The sequence below is a fragment of the Schistocerca americana genome, chromosome X (assembly GCF_021461395.2).
Source record: "Schistocerca americana isolate TAMUIC-IGC-003095 chromosome X, iqSchAmer2.1, whole genome shotgun sequence".
NCBI classification, from domain to species: Eukaryota; Metazoa; Arthropoda; class Insecta; order Orthoptera; family Acrididae; genus Schistocerca; species Schistocerca americana.
In genome coordinates, this window is record NC_060130.1 from 312,919,209 (window position 1) to 312,937,565 (window position 18,357).

The 18,357-nt window shown below is 43.6% G+C and overlaps 1 protein-coding gene across 1 annotated transcript; it reads right to left on the reverse strand.

Annotated features, from left to right (window-relative positions):
• Positions 1–1,461: 1,461 nt before the first annotated feature.
• Positions 1,462–15,555, reverse strand: LOC124555674. Its single transcript, XM_047129669.1, has 6 exons — positions 15,404–15,555; positions 5,765–5,861; positions 4,721–4,801; positions 4,092–4,181; positions 3,882–3,983; positions 1,462–1,715 (listed from the first exon to the last, which is right to left on the reverse strand). Exons 1-6 carry the CDS (start codon positions 15,508–15,510, stop codon positions 1,530–1,532), a joined length of 663 nt encoding a protein of 220 aa, XP_046985625.1. The 5' UTR covers positions 15,511–15,555; the 3' UTR covers positions 1,462–1,529.
• Positions 15,556–18,357: the final 2,802 nt, after the last annotated feature.

The following is an 18,357-nucleotide window of genomic DNA, read 5'->3' on the forward strand; positions in this document are numbered from 1 at the left end:
AAAAATGGGTAGGGAGGTACTTACTCATCCTCCATTCATTCCAGGTTTGACGTCCTTGGATTTTCATTTTATTGGTTCACTCAAGGAGGCATAACGTGGTAAAAAAAATAGCAACGAGGAGGTCAAAGAATTTATGGGAAAGTGGCTCAAACTACAGGAAAAATACTTCTTTGCATCAGGTATAAAAATTAGTTCATCGTTGGGACAAGTGTATTAATATTGGTGGGGATTATGTTGAGAAGTAGTAAAGCCTCATCTTGCAAAAATATACAGTTTTTCTACATCAATGCGTCTAATTACTGAATGTCCCTCGTATAAATATTCATCATTGCCATAGATGTGGAATTTGAAACAACAGGTGGCTTACAATATGTTCATGTTATTTGTGTGTAAGGTGGTGACGTATTTTCAACAATATATGCTGCATTATGAACTGATCTGGAATATCAGAAGTTTATAAATACGTTATTGTTAAGCTGTGCAGTAAAGTTACTGCTAACACGAAGCACATTAACGAATTAGTTGTGCTCTACTGTATTTATCTACTTTAGAACTAATAGTGAAGATGTTTATTACATAATACTACTCCTGGTTCAGAAAAAACCGTAAATAAGTTTTACAGAGACAATATGGTCGCGTGCGCAACAGTTGTACCATTCAGTTCTGAATTTCTTCATACGTTTCTCGTTAAAATGCAGGACTCAGGCCGTCTTGCAAGCTGGTAACAGTCTTCTAACTTTACTACTTACTATCAGTGGTGGCTGCAGACATTCTTTTGGGTGTTATAGCCGGCCGTTGTGGCCGAGAGGTTCAGGCGTTTCAGTCTGGAACCGCGCTGCTGCTACGGTCGCAGGATCGAATCCTGCCTCGGGCATGGATGTGTGTGATGTCCTTAGGTTAGTTAGGTTTAAGCAGTTCTAAGTCTAGGGGACTGATGACCTCAGATGTTAAGTCCCATAGTGCTCAGAGCCATTTGATCCATTTTTAGGTATTATAAGCGCCAAATAACAAAGCACATGGCGAAAAGGAAACACAACAGTTATGTTAGCCGCCGTAATTGTCGTCCACAGAGCGATATGTCAACGGGGAACAAAACAGAAGGCGCGCCCAACACTTTCTGTGGTTGATGATTGCTATGGTAGCTCTCGTGTAAGCAATGAACTGTCAATCTCTTTCTTGCTCTGATCCGGGTATAGTTCTGGGATCTTTCCACTGTCGCTTCTGCAATTAAGTAATACTATATTAATATTCTCTTTCTCCAGTCTGCTATGACAAATACTACTCCTGCATTTAATGGAGCTTAACTAAGTAGGTAAGAGCGCCACCTGCGAAACACAGGTTTCAGTTTTGAGCCCCAGTCCAGCATGCAGATTTAAACGACCACAAATATCTGGAGCTGCCATTAATTGTTCTGAAAGCAAAGGTTACGATTTCGATGATAGAAATGAAATATACACAGAATATGGTTAAGCCTTTTAATAGTTGAAGGATAATTTTGTTTTACATTAAAGGAAATTTGTTGCGAGGTGTTATTTTCCCTCGGGCCCGTCGGCCGAAGCAGGAATCGGCCCGAGTGGGGAAGGTGAGGGCTCGCAGCTGAACTGATCGTTGGCGCCCACGTACGTCGACATCACACGCAGCTCGCCGGCCTCCGTCACGTACAGCGCGTACGCCTTCGGACTCGAGAAGCCGCCTGGGTATCGAGGTCCCGACAGCTGTAAGCAGACAACCTGTGTTACAAGCACGTCTGAACTCCGCAAGTTACCGTACGGTCTACATCAGTCTACATACAGCATCAGCCTCCCCCACCCCTTTCCCCTAGCCTTTTCCATTCGCAGAGTTAGACTGTGTACACCCCTCTGTATGGTTCCGAATTGAGATTGTGCCGTCTACGTACAGTGATCAGCCAGAACATTACGACCACCTACGTAATAGCCGGTATGTCCATCCTTGGCACGGATAACGGCGGTGACGCGTCATGGCACGGAAGCAATGACGCCTTGGTGGGTCGCTGGAGGGAGTTGGTACCACATCTACATACAAGTAACCCAATTCCTGTAAATTCTGGGGAGGGGGGCGATGAGTTCTGACGCTACGTTCAACCACATCCCAGATGTGCTCGATCGGGTTCAGATCTGGCGAGTTGGAGGGCCAGCACATCAACTGGAACTCGCCACTGTGTTACTAGAACCACTTCATCATACTTCTGGCCTTGTGAAATCTTGTTGAAAAATACCACTCCCGTTGGGGAACACGATCGTCATGAGGAGATGTACGTCATCTGCAACCAGTGGCCGGCCGGGGTGGCCGAGCGATTCTAGACGCTACAGTCTGGAACCGCGCGACCGCTAGGGCCGCAGGTTCGAATCCTGCCTCGGGCATGGATGTATGTGATGTCCTTAGGTTAGTTAGGTTTAAGTAGTTCTAAGTTCTAGGCGACTGATGACCACAGCAATTAAGTCCCATAGTGCTCAGAGCCATTTGAACCATTTTTGCAACCAGTATACGATACTCCTTGGGCGTCAGGGTGCCTTTCACGAGCTCCACTCGGCCCATGGATACCCACGCGAATGTTCCCCAAAGCATAATGGAGCCACCGCCAGATTGTCTCCGTCCTGCAGTACACTTGTCGAGGAGCTGTTCCCCTGGAAGACGACGGATTTTCGCCCTCTCATCGGCATAATGAAGGAGGTATAGGGATTCATCAAACCATGCAAAAATCTGCCACTGCGCCAACGTCCAGTGCTGATGCTAACGTGCCCATTTCAATCGCAGTTGCCGATGACATGGTGTTAACAATGCATATAAATGGATCATCGGCTGCGGAGGCCCATTGTTAGGAGTGTTTGGTTCACTGTGTGTTCAGATACACTTGTACTCTACCCGGTACTAAAGTATAATGTTAGGTCTGCCACAGTTCGTCGCCTGTCCTGTTTTACCAGTCTGCCCAACCTACGACGTCCGACATCTGTACATGAGCGGTGGCCGCCCAACCTCACAACGTCTGGACGTTGTTTCGCCACGTGTTGAAGAGTCTCACAGCCTTGGAAGAGCAAACTATGCAAAACTATTCCACCTGGTGTGCAAGATGCATTAAGATAGACGAATTACGCATAGACTTTAAGAATAACATAGTAACATAAATTCCAGGCCCGCCCGGTTATCCGTTCGGTCTAACGCAGTGCTTTCTGAGCGCGAAGGCGTGCCAGCCCCCGGCACGATTCCGCCCGGCGGATTAGCGTCTAGGTTCGGTGTGCCGGCCAGTCTGTGGATGGTTTTTAAGGCGGTTTTCCATCTGCATCGACGAATGCGGGGTGGTTCCTCTTATTCTGCCTCAGTTACACTGTCAGTGATTGCTGCACAAATACTGTCTCCATGTACGCGTACACCATAATTACTATACCACGCAGGCTCTACAACGCAACTCGTCTGGTATGAGACGTTCCCGGTGGGTCCATTGGGGGCCGAACTGCACAATAACCCTGGGTTCGGTGTGGGGCGGTGGTGGAGTGAGTGGACTGCTGTAGCCTGTTGTGGGGTTGTGTACAACTGAGGGCTACGGCGGTAACGAAACCTCTCCGTCGTTTCTAGGTCCCCAGTTCAATACAACCTAAATTCCAAAAATGGCAGGCAGGTCATGACAGGTTTGAATACTACCGAACCATCTATACCTACATATCATTTTCCGAATGAGTGAGTTAGTATTACATTTTTCCAAATTGTTGTTTGTGAGATACAGAAAATTATCAATAGCTCCATAAATAATAGTTTACGTGAAAAACGGTCCATAACTCTTCGAATGCATTCAGCATTATCTGTACATAGTTTGCTTTTCGATAAGCATCACGCTTTTTTTGCTTTTTAGTTAGCTAAGTACTTACAAATTTGCGTCGGCGCATTTCTTCAAGAACGCAGGATGTTGTTTGTACGTACTTCTCCACTTCAGATTTGGAATTGTCACTCTGTCTGCCACATTCATCGACCTAAAAAAAGCAAACAAATGATGAAAGATAAAGAAAGTTGTTTCAGAAATTTTCATAATTTCTCAAACAAGGCGCACATGTACATAAGTTATTGTTCGTCACACTTACCAGATGCAACATGTCCCGCTTCCTAACGCATTTTTCAAAATCGCAGAATACATTCGACTGTCCGCTTTGACTGCCTGTAGCATCTCCGATCTGAAAATGAAAGAAAAAATGGGATGAAGCAGTCACTTTTACATTCTCACAGAGCATCAAGGTAGTGTAATGTTAAAGCGCGTTGGTCTCTCACGTCGTGTTTCAACTCACGGGGAAGTTTTCAACAGCAGCACACCCTAGATCGTCACCTAATTATAATGTCCAAGGCAAATTAATATTTGTGGAGTGTTTAAAAACGACCGTTTTCTTGCCACTCGTTTACAAATTGGGACTGCTGAAGCGTGAAAGAGACGTTTGGATTTAATTTCTCCTTTTACTGCGAGAAACTACGTACAAGACTCTCGCAAGAATAAACCTAACACTACTGTTCGTGAATAATTCAAGCATATTGAAGCTAAGTTGACTATCGACGTGACAGTTATATAGAGCTACAGAGCTATAGAAGATGCACGGGCTAAACAGCGATTCGGAACTGCCTCATTACGGGTATGTTGTGCATAAACATTACCTTAAAGGGCAGTTTAGACTCGGTGAACTTTATATATTGTTATCATTATGAAAATAATTTATTGACTCACCACTGCCTGACATTCTGCATAGGATGTACCATTCAAGTAGTCCCTGGCGCACTTTTTGAGTTCATCGTATGCATCTGGTACCTGTAATTAAAAAGTAATTAAAATACAGCTGTAGTTCTTTTCCGAAAAACATGGGAAAACATAACTATTTATCTTATTTGTAAGGAAATATGATTTGTCTATTTCGCCTGAAGTAAAAGAAAGCGAAACAAAATGATAAATTTCTGAAACATATATTTGAAACCGGAGTGGATCATATGGCCTCGACCGCGCGGGGTAGCCGCGGCTCCCCCCGTAGGAGGTTCGAGTCCTCCCTCGGGCATCGGTGTGTGTGTTGTTCTTGGAGTAAGTTAGTTTAAATTAGATTAAGTAATGTGTAAGCCTAGGGACCGATGACCTCAGCAGTTTGATTCCATAGGAACTTACCACAAATTTCCAAAAAATTCATATGGCCTCAAATTTCCGTGAAAGGGAAGACGAGCAGTAGAAGAAGAAGTTTGATTCAGCTACAGCAAAGGATGTCGCGAGCACTGAACGGAGATTAGATATTACATATTAGTAGATCATGTAATTTAGGAACATTTGCACAACAGGGAACCAGTGACACACGAGGCAGCTAACTGGACCAATTCATCCATTCTTGCCCTGAACATACTTATTTGAGTCTGCTGATACCAGGACGCATTAGAAGTAGAAAGCGCAATGAATAATTAGATATTACATGCAGATTAAATTTATTTCATATAAACGTTTGTGATATATCACTCAGCAATTTCATAATTTATATAGCATATTCTAGAAATACAATAAACTAGTATACCTCTCTTTTTTCTGTCGTAGAAAACACACTTTTCCACAGCCACTAGAAGAGCAACACTTGCGTATGATCACAAATAAATAAAAACTATGTAAATAAATGTTCGTTAACACACAAAGGAGAGAATACTATTTATAGTTTGTAATATTATCTCGTAGAAGGCAGAATGTTATTTTTTTGTTAGAAAGATGTCACATTTTTCGTGTCTGTCAAGCTGTATACACTACCTGCCTCATCCTGGCGTAGCGCGCGAAGCAGCCGTAGCACGCGTCATTGGTCGTGGATTCTGTGCACAGCGGCTGCACTAGGTCGTCGAACAGCAGGCTGCCAACACACAAGCAAAGCGTCACTTTGTTAGCCACTTCCTTACGAGTGCAATAAAAACAGTGCGAATTCCCACACGTGACAGGCCTGTAGAGGTGAAGCTACACTAGTATCCACAAACTAGGGAAAATTATTTTACTAATCATTCACTATCATCAAGACGGTAAAGCAAAATTTTACTTCCAACTACACTACTGCTGTACTGTAGATACATGTATATTCAGTACAGAAAGTTGAGTAAGTAGAGTCCTTTGCTAATTGAGACTGATTCGGATGAAACAGCACTTTTCATATAACAAAAAGACTTGAAGACATGACATGTCATAGAGAGATTTCCACTAACAGCTGCTTGAGACATGAGGCAACTGGCTAAACTTCCACAAAGTGTACCTGACCCAGTACTGTACTAATAAGAGAAAGACATGAAACATCAACACAAATACTGATGCATTACCTACCGTTTGAATCGATTACTCTACTCAATAACTGAGACACATTTGTGGAAAGTTGATGCAGACAGAAGGTCATCATTCTTAAGTATTACAAGTACATTACGTTCAACATAGTACAAGATATAAAATGTTGATTCAGCCATTTTAACTGACCTCTTTCTACCACCTTGAATTTTTTAAGCAACACTTGTTGGCTAAATCCCCCATTTTGGAAGAAATATGGCAATGCTGCATGTGAGAAGAGAGAGGGGGAGTTGGTAGGAGAGGAGGGGGTGACCTTGAAGAGGAAAGGTGGAGAAGGCGACATTGTGGGTGGGGGGAGGGGGCAGGGAGGGGTCAGATCCTCATGACACTTGTTGTTGGGTGGCCCTGAACTGTCCTGGAAATCACCTTCATCCTTTACTAACTTGGGTGCTAGGTCAGCAGCTACTCGACTTTCAATGAGCACTCAGTCTCATGTGTGACAGCGCCTTAAGCTATACTTAATTTAATGTATGGCAAGAAAGGGACAGTCCAGAGCCACTGTCAACGATAGACCGTTTCAGGCAACCAGTGTAGCACACTACACTTGGCACTGTGAGACCAGTTTTTTACGTCAGGTGATAGAGTGTATTCAGAATTAAAATATATGCTCAGGTGCACGAAAAATCTTGCCAACCCCTGGAGACATCACGCTAATACATTGTAGCACCGCCTCTAGCCTTGATATCAGCCTCATTATGACAAAGAGGAAAATCCAAAAGTTTCTTCATGTACTACATATCCAGCTGAAGCTGCTCATTGATGATCAGATCACATAGAGCTACCAAACTGCGGAGATGTTGATTGCTACATTTCACCCTCCATTCCCAATTGTTCTAGACATTTTACATGGGATTAAGATCAGGTGATCTGGCGAGCCAGATGAGGTGTAGTAGGGATCTTGAGTGTTAGACAGCCCAAGAATGTACACGTGCAGCCCTATGAACACAGCTGCTAGCGTCTTGGAAGATGGGAGTGTTTTCAGAAAACTCATCATGAAGATATAGAAGAAAGGGCAAAATCGAAAATGTTGAAATAAACACAATAGACTCTTTTTATGGTCACTGTTCACACGCCAAGTTAAATGACTGCCAGTAGTACACCATTCCCTGTAGACATGTTAGACAGCCCGCATTGATGCTCAAACATATCGGCCAGTTTCAATCATTGGTGTTCATGGGCACATCTAAACACAACAGCTCCATTCTGCCCTTCTGTCATGCCTCCACTTCGACACATCTTACTGCACTTACTTCCATACAACCGACTGGCACGAATATACCTCACTGTCCTGACTTACGCCAGCGTTTGACGAGTACATGACAGCCTGGTGCCAACTGAACGTCGTATACAGCTCTCCAAAGTGACTAGTGTGTTCTTCTAAGGGTGTGACTAACGTTTTTTCTGGTGAGCTTATATCAAAATGGAGCAGTCTTCTGACACAGTAATAACCACGGATGAAAATAGACGCTAATAATAGAAACAACACAAAAAAGACTGCCAGTCGAACATACTATAGTCAGGGAGACCATGAGGTATAATTTCAGTTGCCTTATTAAAAAAAAAAATGTATGTACATACAAAACCCCCTCTCGTCGCTCACCAATTTACAAAGCCCATCACAAGTAACATATTTCCTTACAGTAGTTTAAAAATCTATTACATTAACCTAGCGAATGATAGTTGAAAGATTATTAACAAATCACTATTGACAGCAGAAAGTAAGATAATGGCAGTACGTACATAGCCCAACACAACAAAACAGGGAAAAAAGCAATGGTTTCATTTTAGGCCTAGAGCCTGATAATGTAAACATACAGGGCGTCCCAGGAAGAAAGGTCAACATGCAGCGATATGACAGGAATGAGCATTCGAAACAAAGAAGTCTAGAAAACTTCGGTTCTTCGATACTGTGAAACAAATCTCTTCTACTGCAAGCTCTTCACTTTCCATATTTTAGGAGTACGGTACCAAACAAGAATAAAATTGTATAGTAAACGTGGTCTCTAAAATGCATACCTTAAGAGCTATGAACACTTGTTCAGTATAAGATTAAACAGTGGAATATCCAGGATGCAATATAACAATTGTATGAAAAGGGAAGTTGCTACTCACCATATAGCGGAGATGCTGAGTCGCAGATAGTCACAACAAAAAGACTCTCACAATTAAAGCTTGCGAGGTGCCGGGGCAAGCAGTGTATTTAACACTAAATTCTTCTAGAATCTACATATGTAAATGATGCTCTAAGCCCCCCCCCCCTATTCTAACTCCGACTTTTGCTGTTGCACATGGATTAAAAAATATACGCGAACTGACTGTAATCAACCCTGCAAGTGGAGTAGAAAAGAGTTTGGCACCTGCAATAATTTAATTTGATAAATAAGTTAAATAAAGGAAGGTTTCATTAACATAGTGAGAAATGATGGGTTGCTCTACCGATTAACAGAATGAAAGTTCTGTCCAAAATAACAATATGATTTATTAAGACTAAACACAAAATAATAAACAAAAACACATGAAACATTTATAATACATCAAATTGGCTCAAATTGGATACTCAAACAAACGCTGTGAAGGTGAAGTTGTCCCTAAACTAGATTGTGAGGTTTATGACGAAGTGGTATGTGGAGCCAATTCCTTGCCACTCAAATCTTAAGAGAGACACACAGCTAACCCAACATTAATTGCTGCTACTCAAGACAGAACAAAGTTAGAAAAAGACGAACAGGCGCGCTCTGCTGAGCTCTGATTATCAACTAGGAAAATCCCTATCTGCTGGTGCTGCGGACATACATTACCAAACTGTCTTCTTAACTGCCAGAACACGATCTGGCGTACCGGAGGCGATGGCTGGTTGCTTCGACGTCCTTGACCGAAAGGCGAGAGCCGACTACCTAGAGCACCCGTACAGGCCGAACACACAACATTCCCGCCCCCACGACAGTGGCCGTGGTTAAACGTTCCAATCAGCAACTCGAAAACCGGCGGAAAATTCCACTCCATTGCCGGAACACTACCATTCCCCCAATGGAGATTCTTGGCGCCAATTTCTGCGCTGATTTTGCTACGTCACGGAGCTATGCCCTGACCAAGCCAATCACAGTTACTATTTTGCAGAAAGCGCGGGAATTTTCCCGCCACAGCTGCCTGGGTACACAAGTCATTTCCACGCCTCGCTGGTAGCCAGCCAGAAAGTGTTTTCGCTAAGATTCTGCGAAGTAACGGAACCTCTAGCCCAACCGCTACTTCAGACCCCTTCGGGCGTGTCTTTTGACAATGTCGGCGTCTGCAAAGCATTCACTCGACTTCCTCACTCCCGTCGGCTTAATCCTTTCCAGATCAGCGGAGCTCGCCTGTCACCGGACCACCCGGGTGACGAGAGACGGTGCGTGGGAAGTCCGCGTGTGAAGGAATAGCGACTTTTCACTGCATGCAATTAGAGAGGAAAATCGTAAGATAGAAATATGAGAGGGGGCTCATGCCACCTCTCAAGCTTTCGGCCAATAAGGCCTTCGGCAACAATACACGACACACACACACACACACACACACACACACACACACACACCTGTTCAGAAGTCAATTTTTTGCAACAAGTTTTGAGAGTGGATTAACAGAAGACAGAGAAACGTTAAGATGGTGGTTTTAGTGCTTCAGGTGGTGTACACAAGGAATATACATGTAACAGTGTCAGAAAAGTATTTCTTTGACATATTGTTCAACTCGCACGTCATATTGGCTTCAATGGCGGTTATGTTGTCAAGGCGTTGATCTTCCATGTGAATTTCTGTTTTTGCATATCAGATAAGTCTAGTTTCAGTTGCCTGAGACTGCAGTCGTATGTGTGATTTGCGTTTGCGAGACTGTCTCTCTCTCTCTCTCTCTCTCTCTCTCTCTCTCTGTGTGTGTGTGTGTGTGTGTGTGTGTGTGTCTGTCGTCTATTTTAGAAGAATGCCTTACTGGCTGAAAGCTTTATTTGTGACAGTCTTTTTGTTGTGCCTATCTGCAACTCAGCATCTCCACTATATGGTGAGTAGCAACTTTCCTTTTTATAATATTGTTCAGTAGAAGAGATGTGTTTTACAGTATCGAAGACGAAATGCTCATAGGTCTTAAGGTATGCACTTTAGAGCCCATGTTTACTATATTTTTAATTCGAATACGTTTTCCTATCATATCCTTGAATAATGACCATTCCTCCTAGGACACCTCGCGTACGTAATGTACCATGGATAAATCCTGATTTGTTGCAGATGACAAACTGGAGCAAGAAATATCAGCTGTAGGGGAGAGAGTTGTATCTCCAAATACTTTTCTGACTTTTGCCTCTTTTCGAGGCCAATAATAGAGTTATAATATTTTTATTCTATTTTTAAATAATAGGATTCACTTTTTGTGTAATTCAGTCTTTTTCCGAAATTACAGAAATTACTCTGGGAATGTATTTTTTTCCAAATTCCCCTCTTCAATTTGAACCCGACACGCTTCTTTCCTTTACCATATTGACGATTCCTTAACGTCACAAGATGAGTGTTATCAATTAGTCTCATCTTTTAGTCCGATCGTACTATAAATTTCTTTTACCTCCATTTCGATGTAGTATCTCTTCATCTAATCTTCGGCCACTTCTGTGGCACCAAATTTCAAAAGCTTCTACCTTCTTCTTGTCTGAACTCTTTACCGTCCATGTTTGGTTCCATACAAGGCTACACACTCCCGAAAAATACCTCCAGCAAATATCTCATAATATTTAATTTACATTCACTGTCAACAATTTTCTCTCTTTTAGAAACTTTTCCTTTGCTATTGACAGTATGCATTTTATATCCTTTCTGCTTCGGTCACTGTCAGTTATCCTGCTCGCCGAACAGCAAAACTCTCGGCAAATCAAATATAGAAGATGAATAATTTTCTCGTCAGTCCAATATTTAAAGCAACATTTTAAAAATCGAGTCACAGCCTGACGTCAGAACCACTACTTAAATGCAGTAGAACGTTTATATGGAGCCGAACGCCGTTTGCGGAAGATAAAATCTGGCAGCCAAAATCGCATTTCTAGAATCGCTATTGGAGTGCAAAATTGTTAAAGTTTCTGTAAAAGAAGGAAAGAAGATTAGCGTTTAACGTCCCGTCGTCAACGAGAAGAACACAATCTCGGATTAGGAAAAGATGGCGAAGGAAGTCGGCTGTGCCATTTTCAAAAGAACCATCCGGATTTGGCTCGAATTTTGTTTAATAATTTATCTGACGTTTGGCCAGCACAAGTCGCTGGCATTGTCAGAGATTCACACACTTGCTCGCCACCAGCTATGTCTGTCAGTCGTGCTGATGAAACTTCAGAAAGATCGTAATGAAATTAAATACGGGTCCGCCTTTCTGCTAGTACACAATTATTGTTTTGCTTTAATACCCAAACATGTTCCACCACAGTTGTGGCATCCTCAGTGGGCTTTTCTCTTTTATTGTATACAGGGTGTTACAAAAAGGTACGGCCAAACTTTCAGGAAACATTCCTCATACACAAAGAAAGAAAATATGTTATATGGACATGTCTCCGGAAAAGCTTACTTTCCATGTTAGAGCTCATTTTATTACTTCTCTTCAAATCACATTAATCATGGAATGGAAACACACAGCAACAGAACGTGCCACCGTGACTTCAAACACTTTGTTACAGGCAATGTTCAAAATGTCCTCCGTTAGCAAGGATACGTGCATCCACCCTCCGTCGCATGGAATCCCTGATGCACTGATGCAGCCCTGGAGAATGGCGTATTGTATCACAGCCGTCCACAATACGAGCACGAAGAGTCTCTACATTTGGTACCGGCATTGCGTAGACAAGAGCTTTCAAATGCCCCCATAAATGAAAGTGAAGAGGGTTGAGGTCAGGAGAGCGTGGAGGCCATGGAATTGGTCCGCCTCTACCAATCCATCGGTCACCGAATCTGTTGTTGAGAAGCGTACGAACACTTCGACTGAAATGTGCAGGAGCTCCATCGTTCATGAACCACATGTTGTGTCGTACTTGTAAAGGCACATTTTCTAGCAGCACAGGCAGAGTATACCGTATGAAATCATGATAACGTGCTCCATTGAGCGTAGGTGGAAGAGCATGGGGCCAAATCAAGACATCACCAACAATGCCTGCCCAAATGTTCACAGAAAATCTGTGTTGATGACTTGATTGCACAATCGCGTGCGGATTCTCGTCAGCCCACACATGTTGATTGTGAAAATTTACAATTTGATCACGTTGGAATGAAGCCTCATCCGTAAAGAGAACATTTGCACTGAAATGAGGATTGACACATTGTTGGATGAACCATTCGCAGAAGTGTAACCGTAGAGGCCAATCAGCTGCTGATAGTGCCTGCACACGCTGTACATGGTACGGAAACAACTGGTCCTCCCGTAGCACTCTCCATACAGTGACGTGGTCAACGTTACCTTGTACAGCAGCAACTTCTCTGACGCTGACCTTAGGGTTATCGTCAACTGCACGAAGAATTGCGTCGTCCATTGCAGGTGTCCTCGTCGTTCTAGGGGTCTTCCTCAGTCGCGAGTCATAGGCTGGAATGTTCCGTGCTCCCTAAGACGCCGATCAATTGCTTCGAACGTCTTCCTGTCGGGACACCTTCGTTCTGGAAATCTGTCTCGATACAAACGTACCGCGCCACGGCTATTGCCCCGTGCTAATCCATACATCAAATGGGCATCTGCCATCTGCGCATTTGTAAACGTTGCACTGACTGCAAAACCACGTTCGTGACGAACACTAAGCTGTTGATGCTACGTACTAATGTGCTTGATGCTAGTACTGTAGAGCAATGAGTCGCATATCAACACAAGCACCGAAGTCAACATTACCTTCCTTCAATTGGGCCAACTGGCGGTGAATCGAGGAAGTACAGTACATACTGACGAAACTAAAATGAGCTCTAACATGGAAATTAAGCGTTTCAGGACACATGTCCACATAACATCTTTTCTTTATTTGTGTGTGAGGAATGTTTCCTGAATGTTTGGCCGTACCTTTTGTAACACCCTGTATTGTGTATGTCCTGTGGCTACCAACCGAAATCAGCCACAGGTCATTAATACACCACGCCATCATTGCTGTATTTGGCTTGTCCTGAGCTTCGGCTGGTTTATATTTATTTGTCACAAATGTTTTTGTATAGATGCAGTGACGTTTCCTCCAGCCCATTTGTGAATCCTGCGTCTTGTTTTGTTACAATGGGTTGCAGATATGTTTCATTGCACAATTTACCTTTGTGTATCCAAGCGACAGCAGCGTAACAAGACGCAGGATTCACGAATGAGTAGGAGAAAACGTCATTCCAACTACATAGAAACAAAAAATACGTTTTTTATGCAGATATGAACCACTGTATTAAAGGTCCATTCCCATCAGTCAGTCTATAAAATTAACGTTTTTACGATTTTTTTGGGGAAAAACAGTGAAGCAAGCAACGTAAATCTTTTTGAACATTATTCATTGATTATTGGATATCATCTTCCGATTTATTTAAATAAATTCAGTCAACATTAAGCCCCCCATCCCAGCAGTTAAAGTTGCTCTGTCCAAAATGAAGTGTGTCCTGTCAAAGATGTAGTTTTGTCGTGTGTTTTTGGCCACTCTTTTTGCAATCACTAACGAATAAATTAAAGTAAAAAATTAGACTATTACTCTTTGCAGACACGTCCGAGGAGTAATTCAGCCAAATTTCAAAAAGAAATCGACATTAGTGTGCACGCAATCCATTACGTCAACTTGAAACACACTTCATCTTAAGCTGACGGAATGGATTACGGGTGCACTAAGAAAGATATCTTTCTGAAATTTGGCAGAATTACTCCTCGGGCATGTCCGCGGGGAGTAGTAGGCTATTTTTTATTTTAATTTATTCATCAGTTATTGGAAATAGCGTGACCAAAAAAAGTCAAAACTATATCTTTGTCTCAAACCTGTGCAGTTTGATATTTTTTTCAAATTTCAAAGAAACTATGTTATTACTATGTGCGCAATATTCTATGTATTAAAGAAATTGTTTTTTGATTACAGATAAGATTTCCAGACTGCAGCACTTCGGTCATGGTCACACCTCATTTTCGACAGAGCAACCTTAGCTCCTGGGATGATTACCGAATTTCTTTTAAAAAATCATATGTTGTGCAAGAATCAATAAATAATGTGCAAAACGATTTACGTTGATTGCCTCCTTAGTTTTTCCAAAATAGTCGTAAAATCGCTTATTTTAAAGGCTGACAGAGGAGAATGGACCCTTAATTTAGACCTGTGGCTGATTTCAGTTCGCAGTCACAGGATACACGCAATGTAAAATGTAAACCCCACTGAGGGTGCCACAACTGTGATGAACCATGCTTGGCTATAAACGCAAAAGAATAATTGTGTAGAACGAGATTTTCACTCTGCAGCGGAGTGTGCGCTGATATGAAACTTCCTGGCAGATTAAAACTGTGTGCCGGACCGAGACTCGAACTCTGGACCTTTGCCTTTCGCGGGCAAGTGCTCTACCAACTGAACTACCCAAGCACGACTCACGCCCCGTTCTTACAGATTTACTTCTGCCAGTATCTCGTCTCCTACCTTCCACACTTTACAGAAGGTTTGGAAGGTAGGAGACGAGGTACTGGCGGAATTCAAGCTGTGAGGAGGGGGCGTGAGTCGTGCTTGGATTGCTCAGTTGGTAGAGCACTTGCTCGCGAAAGGCAAAGGTCCCGAGTTCGAGTCTCGGTCCGGCACACAGTTTTAATCTGCCGGGAAGTTTAATAATTGTGTACTTGCAAAATGGCGGACCTATACCTAATTTCATTATTATTTTCTGAAAGCACGGGAGGAGCTGAAAATTCCAATCGAGAGTCAGAAAAGCATTTAACAAACGTCGGCCGAACATACCGAAGCGAAAGCCAACAGACCGTACGGTACTGAAGCGTTTGGACGAGCAACCAAAAGTGATATTGGACAGTCAGTTTGCTAAATACGGTGTTCAGCAGGCCACATGAAGGTCGCGAGTATGAGAAGCCGCAGCGAATACGTGCCTGGTGGTGAACTCTGAGGCCATAACCGGCCCCTGTGCGTTGAAAGCACTGGCGGAAGCAGCGAGCAACGCAACGGCGCCGGCGAACACTGCAGGTGTGGCGGCCATGGCTGGGACTGTGAGGTAGCGCCCCGCGCCGCCGCTATATACCCACACACACACCCGGATGCGCAGCCTTCAGCTTCCGACCTGACGTCACGGCGTTCGCAGAAAAAAGAAGCACGCCCGCTTCGTTGCCTGCACTTATACCCTTGAGCCTAGTGTTTTCCCGCGCTGCTCACAGCTCGGCGCCGCCTTTTTTACCGCCACACAATTATTTTCAGACAGAGCAAGAAGGCGCTGTGATTGCGGGTACACTTGGATCCTACCATAGCCAGGTCAGATCTTCGATGCTCGTGACCCGTTATCTCAGGTATAGGTAAAGATTACGATTATAAATATCTCACACGTAGCTAACCGGGCAAAATATTAGAAACAAGCTTACATGAGCAACGGGCCGCTTGACGCTAAGTCATTTTAGTGAAGTGGTGTGCACATTCTAGTCGCTTTTATGGATTAGCGCAATAACACGTGGAGACGTGACGGAGTGGAAGAAAGGAGTTCTCGTGTTTGGGTTCAAAAAATGGTTCAAATGCCTCTGAGCAATATGGGACTTAACTACTGAGGTCATCAGTCCCCTAGAACTTAGAACTACTTAAACCTAACTAACCTAAGGACATCACACACATCCATGCTCGAGGGAGGATTCGAACCTGCTACCGCAGTGGTCTCGCGGTTCCAGACTGTGGCGCCTAGAACCGCACGGCCACTCCGGCCGGCTCGTGTTTGGGGATGCCCCTGAGCACACCATGAATGAAGTTGGCCGAGTTTTTGGCTTATCAACGCGGACTGACCAACGTATATACAATGAATGGTGTACCACTCGCAGCAATGTAACACAGTGTGAGAAAAGTGGTCGTAATAAGATACTAACGGACAGTGACTGCAGATATGTGTCACGCCTCGTCAGTGACAATCGGTTTCAAACGTGACAGTAATTGCTGCCGTCAGTAAGTGTAGATCCATTTCAAAGAGTTTTGTTGTAGCTGCAAATAGGCGGGAACTTGTTGACAACATCAGTATAGAAACGGGGATTAGCGATCATGATTTCATTATAGCAAATATGGCTACGAAAGTTAATAAATCGTCAAGAAGGCTAGAGAAAGTTTTTCTGATAGATAGAGCACATAAGCAGTTGTTAGCATCTCACTCAGACAGTAAATTGAGGTCACTAAGTTTCAGTAAGATCGGCGAAGTTAAAGCAGATTGTAAACTGCGATCTGGAGAGTTATCTGCCTAGTAAGTGGATTAAGGCTGGAAAAGACCCACCATTGTTTAATAACGAAATTCGGAAAATGCTGAGGAAACAGAAGAAGAACGGCCTAAATACCGTGGAAAGTGGGCGTGGTCTGGATTTCACGTAATAGCGCAAATGGCGGTAGGTGAAGGATAGTAGAATTTTGGGCGTCTGTGAAAAGATTTAAGTGTAAAACATACAACAGCTGCCACCGTCATACCGTAGAAAAAGATCTGGCAGGGAAACCGAGAATATTCATATGTAAAACCGCTAAGTGTGTCTAAGGCCTTCATCCAGTTGCTCATTGACCAGTCTGATGTTGCAGTTGAAGACAGCAAAACTAAAGACGTTCATACAACATACGATCGTTTGACCAGCGAACGTACTCTCGTATGGATGACATAGTAATAAGCATCCATGGCGTAGAGCAACAACTACGAGAGTGGAAAACAAATGAGCTGAGCTGCCGAGAATTGGTTCAAATGACTCTGAGCACTATGAGACTTAACATCTGGGGTCATCAGTCCCCTAGAACTTAGAACTACTTCAACCTAACTAACCTAAGGACATCACACACATCCATGCCCGAGGCAGGATTCGATACTGCGACCGTAGCGGTCGCGCGGTTCCAGACTGTAGCGCCTAGAACCGCTCGGCCACTCCGGCCGGCCTGCCGAGAATTCTTCCGGGTCATATGGTCGTGGTCCATAGAACTCTTCTGTCCCTGACGTTTCCTCCAAAGCTACATTTGACGTCTTCGGAGGTGCTCCTGGTTGTGCTGAGTCTTGCCGACTGACGAGCCGGACGTCGAAGAACGGCCTAAATACCGTGGAAAGTGGGTGTGGTCTGGATTTCACGTAATAGCAGAGATAAACCTTGTCATGGATAAATAAGGACAAATAAGTTGCCAGGACCGAATGGAATCTCATTTCAGTTTTACAAGGAGTACTCTACGGCTTTGACCAATTACCTAACTTGCACTTATCGCGAATCTCTCACCCAGCGGTAACTCCCATGCGACTGCAAAAAAGGGCAGGTGACTCCTGTATATACAGGGCGACAATTATTGAACTATATGAAAAAAGCGTAAATTAGTACAAACTACGGCGTGCACGCACTTTATTCAACATGTAAACGTCACTACAGATACTTGGATTTAGGTTATGACATGTTCGATATGCCTGCCACCATTGGCGATGATGTGGCGCAGACGAATAGCGAAATTCTGCATGACCCGCTGAAGTGTCGGAACATCGATGCTGTCGATGACCTCCAGAATAGCTGTTTTCAGCTCAGCAATGGTTTTGGAGCTATTGCTCTACACCTTTTCTTTAATATAGCCCCACAAAAAGGAGTTGCATGTGTTCAGATCCGGAGAATATGGCGGCCAATCGAGGCCCATGCCAGTCCCCAAAGTGCTCCTCCATGACATCAAACACTCTCCTGCTTCGATAGGGTCGAGCTCCGTCTTTCATAAACCACATCTTCTCCAAATCAGGGTCACTTTTGATAATAAGGATGAAATCATTTTCCAAAACTTCACGTACCGTTCGGTAGTCCCGTGCCATCAAGGAATATTACACCGATTATTCCGTGACTGGAAATTGCACACCACACAG

Bases quoted from the DNA above. Each gene is read 5' to 3' on its own strand.
- LOC124555674 (XM_047129669.1), bottom strand. From the start codon at position 15,510: ATGGCCGCCACACCTGCAGTGTTCGCCGGCGCCGTTGCGTTGCTCGCT. The intron at 4,802-5,764 runs GTAGTGTATACA...TTTTAATTACAG, and splicing joins GCTACGCCAGGATGAGGCAG to GTACCAGATGCATACGATGA. The intron at 1,716-3,881 runs GTAAGTACTTAG...GTCTGCTTACAG, and splicing joins AAATGCGCCGACGCAAATTT to CTGTCGGGACCTCGATACCC.